General features: G+C 42.1%; 2 protein-coding genes across 4 annotated transcripts; one reads left to right on the top strand and one right to left on the bottom strand.

The window, feature by feature from the left end:
- Positions 1-1,431: 1,431 nt before the first annotated feature.
- Positions 1,432-2,864, bottom strand: gemin6 (gem (nuclear organelle) associated protein 6). The gene is made up of 2 exons (XM_027012135.2): positions 2,600-2,864; positions 1,432-2,190 (listed from the first exon to the last, which is right to left on the bottom strand). The coding sequence occupies exons 1-2, from the start codon at positions 2,725-2,727 to the stop codon at positions 1,818-1,820; spliced, it is 501 nt and encodes a 166-aa protein (XP_026867936.2). The 5' UTR covers positions 2,728-2,864; the 3' UTR covers positions 1,432-1,817.
- A 125-nt stretch (positions 2,865-2,989) lies between these two features.
- Positions 2,990-9,683, top strand: LOC113578676 (serine/arginine-rich splicing factor 7). 3 transcript variants are annotated; one of them, XM_027012103.2, is made up of 9 exons: positions 2,990-3,101; positions 5,545-5,725; positions 6,162-6,338; positions 7,528-7,602; positions 7,896-7,973; positions 8,177-8,230; positions 8,380-8,424; positions 9,097-9,132; positions 9,304-9,683. In XM_027012103.2, exons 1-9 carry the CDS (start codon positions 3,074-3,076, stop codon positions 9,356-9,358), a joined length of 729 nt encoding a protein of 242 aa, XP_026867904.1. In that variant the 5' UTR covers positions 2,990-3,073; the 3' UTR covers positions 9,359-9,683. The 3 variants fall into 3 exon arrangements, with proteins under 3 accessions (XP_026867904.1, XP_026867911.1, XP_026867895.1); XM_027012094.2 differs by lacking the exon at positions 2,990-3,101 and adding an exon at positions 3,221-3,546; XM_027012110.2 differs by lacking the exons at positions 2,990-3,101; positions 9,097-9,132 and adding an exon at positions 3,218-3,546.
- Positions 9,684-9,912: the final 229 nt, after the last annotated feature.

Genomic DNA, 9,912 nt, shown 5'->3' with positions numbered 1-9,912 from the left:
TGCTACAAGATTTTGGAGTGTCTCTTTGGGCATTTTTGCCCATTCATCCAGAAGAGCATTTGTGAAGTCAGACACTGATGTTGGACTCCATTCTCAAATCTGTTGATGTCAGTGCTTTGTGTGGCTCAGTTAACTGCTTCAAACTTTCCCACTAAAGTTGGAAGCATACAGTTGTCCGAAATGGCTTGGTATCCTGAAGCAAAAAGATTTCCCTTCATTGAAACTAAGGGGTCTAGGCCAACCTCTGAAAAACAACCCTGTAGCATTATCCCTCCTCCAACAAACCTTACAGCTGGAACAATGCACTCAGGCAGATAACGTTCTCCTGGCATTCACCAGACACAGACTCATCCATCAGACTGCCAGACAGCAAAGTGTGATTTGTCACCCCACAACACATTTCCACTGCGCCAGTGTCCAGTGGTGCTGTGCTTTATGCTACTCTGTGCAACTCTTGGCATTGTGCTTGGTGATGTAAGATTCGCTCAGCCATGGAAACCTATGACATGAAGTTCCCCACACAAAGTTTTTGTGCTGATGTTGATGTCAGGTGTGAAACTGCAGTTATTGAGTCAGCAGAGTGTTGGCAACTATTGCACACTCCTCACCTCAGCAAACTGTTCTGCCACTTCATGGCCGAGTTGCTTTAGTTCCTAAAAGCTTCAACTTATCACTGATGCCAGTCACAGTCAATCATGGAATATTGGGGAGGGAAGAAATTTCATGAACTAACTTGTTGCAGCAATGGCATTCTATTACAGTACAACACTCGAATTCAGTGAACTCTTTAGAACGACCCATTCTTTCACAAATGTGTGTGAAGGGAGACTGCAACACTAGGTGCTTACACCTGCATCGATGGGACTGAATTAAACATCAGACTTCAGTGATGTGTGTTCTGATGCTTTTGTCCATATAGTCTGATTAATGTAAAATTTAAAGTTAATCCTAAAACCCATCTCTGATGGCAAGTCTAAAAAGGTAAAAAACATTCCACATTTTAGTCTAGGAAGCAAAAAAAAAACATTTTGTTGCAAAGTGTGACTTTGTCCTAGAACACGACCTTGCCGTGACCCCTAGCTGTAAGTGTGCGCTACAACTAGTAGAGTTTCCTTGGAAACACAATGTTATGGACAGAAGTCCCTCATCATCTGTGCATGCAGTTTCTTTTATGTTTTAGTATTTAAAGCTTGGTTTCCTCTCAACAGCCCCAAGGTCTGTTTTCAGCATATTTCCACTCCCTCTGCTTTCCTTTCCATGGAAACTAACAACTACTACTTGCAAGGTGCAGATGATTCAGTGGATATAATCTATGAGAACATGTGACAAGAAAAAAAGAAAGTCTCTCCAAGTCGATATGCCCTACAGACCTACTTACCCAGAAATCAAACGGCCATAAGACTAGTGACAAGAACAGACAGTGCTAAACTGTTACACCCGTTGCAAAGTATTTATTATAAAATTGTGAAACAAATGTACATAAGTAATTACATTGTTTTAAACTAATCAATTTTTAAATAGAGAGGCTAACAGGCTGCATTCACACTCAAATGTTTTCCCTATTCAACTTGGGTCATTAGACTAATCACCAGCCAATCTTTTTCTAAAAAGGCTGGCTCCACATCAAATAATGTCTGGCTTCATAGCAAATGAAAGATGTGTAAAATGTACATGAAAGGAAAAAGTGTTTAACACTGCACAGAGTGTCGAACAGTCAGACAGATTCCAACATCCCTCAAGAGAGGATTATACATGAACTGCTCTCATAGAGAGGGCCCAACTTGAAAAGCCTGGACTCCAAGCTCAGCATGCATGTCTCACTGCTGGCTCTCTGTTCCTGGATTGCTCTCCACAAGACTCTGCACTCTCGCCAGAATGATCTCATTGCTGCTGGTGCACTGCTCGGCACCGTACGGGGCACCGATGGTGAGGACATTCGCCACTTGCAGAACATCTCCCTCGTCTGTAACAGGAATACGGTTCTTCTCCAACCACGCATGCAGGTTCTCCTTTCGCTCCTTGAGTTTCTGTGAGGTGAAAGCCTGGCACCCAGCAGGCATAAAGAGAGACCTCAGGCGGCTGGCGATTTCATCGTCTCCCCCCCTGAGGATCTGCACGTCCCTCACCGCATGGCCCAGCACCACCATCACAAAGGCACCTCCTTTCTCTAGGAAGGTCACAAGGACCACACTTGCAGAAAAAAAACAGGGGAAAGTTATCAAGCATTAAACATGGAGAATTACAAATCTAAAGTAAAAAAACAAACAAACGTGGCGCTAAAGAGCTGCAGAAGTCAAACCGCACACTTTCAACGGGCTCCTTTATCGTTATACTACGTCAGTTCCCAGAAAAGATTCAGATGTTATGAAATGGGAAACTTCTGAACACAAACTAGTCTACCCTATGGGTTTTGCGACTTTATTCTTACTGCCTGCATGCAAAGGATGGGAAAGTAATGTGGAGTGGCTTTGATATCGGAACAGTGCGGAGTTTTTTTTTTTGTTTTTTTTACTTATACCAACACAAAATACTTGCAGCGTTTAAAATGTGGTAATACGACGTTGCCTGGTGTTGAGCCTCTGCATTTCAGTGTTCGTACCTTGCAGAGACAGGGTCTACGGTGAAGACCCAGCCTTCATGTTGCTGTTTATCACGCGTTGTAACCTTCACCTCTTGATTTACATATTTGTACCATTCCTGCGGTAACATATTACACCACTCACTCATTCTTTTTGGAGATCGAGGATAGCAATGCACGCCGAGAGAAACCGTACGGCAAGTACATTAACTGTACTGTATAAAACAAACTATTCTCAGCTAGCTAGTTACCAAAGGCTCAACGCCTTTCTAAGCTTGACTGAGCCAGGAAATGAACGACGCATACGAAAAGCATTTTGGGATATGTAGTGTTACATGCTATTTAGTCCACCACATGGCCGCACACGGAAACTACAAGCGACAGTAGCTTCCGGGACTTTTAAGACGGACACGCAACGCTGCGCTTCCGTCGGCTGGTTTGCGACGGTTTTCCTTTCCGTGCAGTCAATACGTCCGTCGGCTAAGTGGCTGTGCGATGTCAAGATACGGTCGGCACGGAGGAGGTAAGTCGACTGTAAACAAGTAAGGACTTCAAATTGAATGTACCCGACGAAGTGAATCCCTCGAGGGTTAGCAATGCGCTCGTGTCGCGCGTTGCGTGCAGCTCCCGTGCGTGTAATGGCGGCTGCGGTGCACGCACGGGTCAAATTCGCACTCGAACGCTAGCCGGCTGGTTAGCCGTAAGAGCTATCACTATTTACTTCAGACGACATTATTTAAAAAAAGACGTTAGAAGCTTTCTTTAACTTGATGTAAGTTTCACGCAGGACGCAGTTGGCAGATAATTAGCTCGCCAGATATAATCTAGATCTATAATCTGAGTGTTATATAGCTAGCACGGGTTAATTATCTAGAGATGGCTAACCGATGCTAACTAGCTAAATTGTTCTGAAGCTTTTCATTCCTGAATGTGTTTATCTGTTGACTTGGCTGTCACTGTAAGCTCAGGTGAGTTTTTTTTTCCCTTGCAAAATATCTGGCAAAATATTCCAAGTAACGTTGGTTATCTGAATAGCTAGTTGGATGTGTGGTGTGCGGATTATGTGGGTGTAGTTAAAATCACATAATCTAGCTATTTTATGTTAGCTAGGTTAATTGACTAAACGGTTTCACGAAACCGTTTGCTAACCTGCTGGCTGGCTTGCGAGTTTTGATGCATAATCATTAATCATTTTGTGGGTAATTCAAAGAGCAAATTACTGGTGTGATTCCATTAACATTACACCTGCTGTTAACGCACAGCACCCTTTCCGTGCTTGTGAAATAATATTACACTTTTGCAACGCTGATTAAACTGAAGAGGCGTAATTAACTTTCGGGTGTACGTTATCTCATGTTTTTTAGGATTTACGTTTTACTTTACGTTAAGCTCCTTTGGAAAAGGTCATAGATCCTGTGCGTGTGTGTGGAGGGCGTGACTTTAATCAGACTTAACCTTTCAAAGGCACTGTTTAGGCAACGCTTTACATTGGCTTGGGTGATCAAATATCAGTAGCCTAAAAGTTAAAATAATATTTGATAAGACAACGAAGTCATTTTTTTGTTTTTACCACTACACCCTTGAAATATACAATACACATGTAATGACTGCACTGAATATTGCTGTTCAGTGTACTGTGTAGTCCATGCTGTTCTGCATATTTTATTAAATACACTTCTGTATTCAAATGTTAAGGACAAATTGTTTTTCTTTTAATTATCATTAATGTGGAGGACTGGCTTGTAAAGGTAAAAAATGTAGTCTCCTTAAAAGTAGACAACTAATTTCTAAAATTTGAAAAAGAACAAGACATTTCAAAACAAAAATTGATTCCCATAATCCCTGTCACAAGATAGATCAAAGCTTGCACAGCATAGCATGCTTGTGTGGAAAAACCCTTGCTCCAGAAATGGAGGACTGGGGAGTCTCACTTTGTGGAAAATGTAAAATCACACATTTACTTTGAAGTTTGTTGTAAAATCTAACGAATCCATACGGTAGAAAATAAATGACATTATATAAGCTACATGTGCTATAATCTACGTATGCTATTTTAGACATTAATAGTATTGTTCATTCACATGATTTTAAAGTTAATTTTGTTTTCCCATTTTGCGCCAAGCTACTGATTTGTCTTATGATCACAGCTTATGAAAAAGCTTGATTTTATTCAAAAGACTGAAGGTATGTTAGGGTAATAATGGTTGATTTGATGTAATGTTTTTGTGAAATATTTTTGGTGATTGTCTCATCAAATACAGTTTAATAATTGTTTGAGTGCATCTTAAAATAATGAAGTCTGTCATTAGTGCTAATTATCTAGAACATTTAACTTTTTTGTGTTTGAGGTAACTTTTCCTTTTATGATGTTAGCTCTTTGAATGGAAACTGTACAAGAGAGAATATGAAGGTGAAATGCAGCTTGTGGTTGGTTTATTTGTTTTTTATTCTTGATGGATACTCTCAGTACATTTAGTAAGCAGTGATTTGAAAAAAACGAGGCATTTAGTTGTTCAGAACAGCTGTGCCCGACTTCAGCCCAAGCCCTGGAGCAGAATTCATCAGCTTTGCATGAGTTCCCGATTCAGGCTGTGGCTGCAGTGACCACAACAAATTCCCCTGAATAATCTGTGGCATTATGTATTACACTCGCAGTAGACTCAGCTTTACATTTCCATAGAGCTATCAGGTCTTGTAAACTTTACGGTTAGGGGACACAAGATTTCCAGGTCAGTAGTTCAGGAAGTGCATGCCTGAACACACGTGTCTGCTATGGTGGTTTAAGGCCCCGCCCTGGACTGAATGTAGCCTGCACTGTTGGTGACGATAGAAATGAGAACAACAGACATTTGCGAGTGTTTAGGGTTTAATTAAAAGCTTGGCCCTAATCTCTGTCCAGGAAATCAGACCTAGAGGCAAGAAGCAGCTCAACCACAGTGTCCTATTTGTTCCTCTCGTTTTTGCAGAGACTAAAGTTTACGTGGGTAACCTGGGCACTGGTGCAGGGAAGGGCGAGCTTGAGCGGGCGTTCGGTTATTACGGGCCGTTGAGAACTGTGTGGATCGCTAGGAACCCACCAGGGTTCGCCTTTGTGGAGTTTGAAGATCCCAGAGATGCGGAGGACGCCGTCCGTGGCCTCGATGGCAAGTAAGTGGGCGGAGACGCCACCATCCAGCCCCTCCCCATTTCATCGGTGCTAGGACAGCAGAGGACTCTCAGTTGCCTTAAGTTGTTAGGAGGCTCCCCGTCGAACGGTTGCTTAAGTGATCAGTGTTGGTAATTTGCTCTTTGGAAATATTAAAACGCGCGAACGTCAGCTGACTATGGTGCAGAGACACGACGCTTATTAAACTAAAGCCATTTCCCTAAATTAGCGAACTGCTAAGGGTACCCTGGTGCATGTCTGAACCAAGGTTTCACCTCTGGCCTTGTTTGAAGGGGCTAATGGTTTGGGGCTGATGAAAGGCAAAAAATGTCTCCCTGCTGCTCTCTTTCCTGAGCAAGCTGTGATCCAGTTACATGGTTTTATGTATCAGTGTGTGATCCCCATTGTGTATTCTTGTGTCCTGCTCCCCCCCCCCAGAGTGATCTGTGGTACCCGTGTGCGTGTGGAGTTATCGACCGGAATGCCGCGCCGCTCCCGCTACGACCGCCCGCCCACTCGTCGCCCCTTTGACCCCAACGACCGCTGCTACGAGTGCGGTGAGAAGGGGCACTATGCCTATGACTGTCACCGCTACAGTCGCCGCCGGCGAAGCAGGTAAGAGCAGCTAGACCGGCCGACACCAGTATCCTGTTACGGATTGACACTACAGCCTCAGAGACTAGACTTGTATTGTTGACAAACCTGTCAGTACTGTATTTCTGCTTAAAAAACATTGACACTGGAGAGTCTACTTGTATATTACTGCAAATTCTGCTCCTGCTCTGTCTCTCTCTCTCCCTGTTTGACTCACATATATACTTTTTATTTTATTTTCAGTATTTATATATTGCTAAAATGTTGTTTGCGATTTTATTTAATGATTCACCTGGTCAAAACCTTTCAGGTTTCATCGTTTGATTCAGAGTGTCACGACCCTTTACGATTTCATGAAGCATCTAGCAAATTCCACCCTTACGGTCACCTGCTTTGACCAGGGCGTGAACAGCCAGACCCCTCTAAGGCTCCTGTCACTTCTGCCAGCAACTAATCGTTTCATACAGGGCATATAAGCATGGGCCACCTCCCCCACCCCAAACCAGGTGATCGGCAATCCGAGTTAATTTGGCTATCGATTTTGAGCCCACGCTTTTGCTAACGAGAGCATCGAGACCTCGCCAGAACCACGGTCCCGTCTAGAAAAAGCACCTTGCACACTTCTATCAAGTCTCAATCAAGCGATTTGGCTGTCAGTGCGATCAACGTTAGAAAGCGAAGAAAACGACTAGATGCAGAGGTCGGCCGATGATAGATACTTCTAGATCGCCTAGATCTGCTAGACCTCGGTTCCAAAGAGGGTCGACCTGCAAACTTGCAAGGTTTATTTTAAGTACAAATTAATGTGTCTCTCTTAATTTATTTTCCTTTGCCTGAAACCGCAGTCAAACGTAATGAGTAATGTAACCTTTCCTCTTTTTTCTTTTCTTTTTTTGTTTTTTTGTTTGTTTTTTGTTTGTTTTTTGGTTAATCTTGAGAAAGATCTGCTTTATGCAGAGAGATCCTATAGTGTTGACTGCTGTAATTAAAGTAATGCTAAAGTGAAATGCTGTTTTTTTGTTTCGTTCATGATAGGTGAGGCCAGTGGTAGAGGTGCAGAAATGCTAGAAGCTGATGATGTAAGAGGTGCAGGGACAGGTTCAGAAGCAGAAGTAATGGATGGCTTTGTCTTGGTCTGCGGATCTGCGGATCTTGAGAGTTGTTTTTTTCTTTCCTCCCCCGCTTCACGCTTCCCTCCGGTCTTGGACAGGTCTCGGTCACGCTCACGTTCTCGCGGGAGAAGGTATTCACGTTCCCGCTCTCGCAGCCGAAGCAGGGGCAGGAGGTGAGCGAGTGTGTGTGAATGTGTGCGTGTTGAATTGTTTTTTAAGAAGTGGTACACGTCCTTATTGTCAGTGTCATTGTTCTGTCTGAATAGCACCTGGCTTGCTGCACAGATATTCCCATTGTCATATTTCTTACCAATATTCGTTTAGTGAATGATTCATTGCTGGACTTTTCTTTGTTGGTTTATTAGTCAATTTAAATATTCTTAAGTGCTATTGTGCAGATGTCTTCATTGTGTTTTGTAGTTCTTTTAATGCACTTTTATCCAGCATTTTAAACGTGCTGTTTCAGGTCCAGGTCCTTCTCCCCTCGGCGTTCTCGCTCTGGCTCAGCTCGGCGGTCCAGGACCAGCACACCTCGGAGGTCTAGGTGCGTCTCCGGGCGCTTCAAACGCAAGCCAATGCATCAATCCTTTCACTCTGAAGAAATCGGAGCACGTTTTAAAGCTCCAGCGTAAAGTCTAGCAGTAATGGGAGAAGAATCTGGGCTGGAGATTTCAGGGTCAAGGTCTCTAAAGCCCCAAAGAGCAACTGCTGAATTTTCAAAATGATCCCATTTTCTTTCATTTTCAGGTCTCGATCAAGATCTCGCTCCCGTTCTCGTTCTGTGTCTCGTCCGAGAAGCAGGTACACCAGGCCGTTATGTTTTTATAGCATTCTTTAAATCTTACTGCTTCCACAGTAAACTGTTTACTTGGAAGAGCGATTGCCTTATGTCGGAGAGTGTATTTTATTTTATTTTTTTTGCACATTTTAATTAATTTTTTTTTATGCAGATCCGGCTCTGTTGGGAGATCCAGGTCTGGTTCTGCAGCCAGGAGGTAAATCTCCACATGCACGCTCGCTCTGCACCATTAATTCAGTGGGTGTGTGCAGATGTGTTCATTTCTAGCTGGGATTGTGATCATGCATCGTTTCAGGACAGCATTGTTCTGCAGCAGTAAGCCGCCACGGTCACAAAGTCAAGCTGTCCTCCACGTTAGGAGTGACGGGGGGGAAATAAACAAGTGCCTATTGCACACAATTACGTTCCAGAGATTATAGAATGGAAAAGTGGAGATTGGCAACCTTATTGTTTATCTTGCCATTTCCTTCTTTGTATAAAATGTATGAAGTTGTTTGTGCAAGTGTTTTAGGGGAAGCAGAGTCTTTGGTGTAAGATGCTGTAAGTTATTATTACCTCCAGAGTGTGTCAGTAAATTCATTAGAATATATAAACTGACCCAGTGTAGTCTGTATGCTTATGGCATTTGAAGATTGGGATTGATCAGAATAATGCTAATTAAAGGCTGTATCACAATCACAGAAACATTTAAATTGAAAGCTGAGGCAGGCGATCAATAATGCATGCCACATTTTTGCATTCTTGCATGAGATTGTGTTGTGAAGATATTTTGTTCTGGGGAGAGGACAGAAAAACATAGAAACACACTGAAAGCTACTTGAGTAATTTCTCAGTAAACTGAAGGAACGTTTTTTTGTTTTAATCTTAGCCGTTCCAAATCTAGAGCTTCACCTCTGAAGCAAAGGTAGGCTTTTCCACTTCTAAACAGGTTGCACTGGGATTAGAACGGATGGCGTTCCTGTTAGATTGCAATTTATTTGTAGAATTATTTTAATTGTAAAGGCTGAGTGCTGTTCAGAATAGCTCTGACAGGAAAGCAATGATCTTATGGGGTTTTTTTGCTTTGTTTTTTTAGTCGCTCTCACTCTCGAAGTCCTGGCAGAAGCAAAAGCCCAGAAAAAGATGACTGAGCCTCTAATTCTTTTTTAAATTTCTCCTGTCTCCTGTTCTTGTTTTTTCCTTTTGAGCACCTCAGTTTGGAAATGAAGGTTTCTTCTTTGTGATTTTTTTTTTCTTGTTTACATGACTTGCAATGTTTACTTCAGCAGAGGATAGATTTTTTAAAAAAATTGGTTGCATTATTTAAACAAGATTGACATTCAAACAGCTTTGTGTGATTTAGAAATTTTTTATTTTCATTTTCTCACTTAGATGCTGTGTATAGTACGAATATTCTGGGATTTATTTAGACTTTTTTTTAATGTGCAAATTAAATTAAGTTTAAACAAAACGAAATTTTGGACCCATGATTTGTCCTTGTCTTGATCTTCCACAACAGTGCAATAATTTAGTCTGAAATCCTGCCCATAGGTGGAGCTGTGGTGCAAAGTTTACCCTAAATTAAAAAAAAAAATAGTCTCCGATTGCGTTTAGTAGACTTGAGTAGATTGACATCTGTAAATGTTTAACTTGGATAAATAACATTTTTCATGCTCCTCTCAAATCACTATGCTTTGTTGATTGT

This window comes from Electrophorus electricus, chromosome 1 (assembly GCF_013358815.1).
Source record: "Electrophorus electricus isolate fEleEle1 chromosome 1, fEleEle1.pri, whole genome shotgun sequence".
Lineage (NCBI taxonomy): Eukaryota > Metazoa > Chordata > Actinopteri > Gymnotiformes > Gymnotidae > Electrophorus > Electrophorus electricus.
This window is presented reverse-complemented; position numbering and strand designations above follow the sequence as displayed.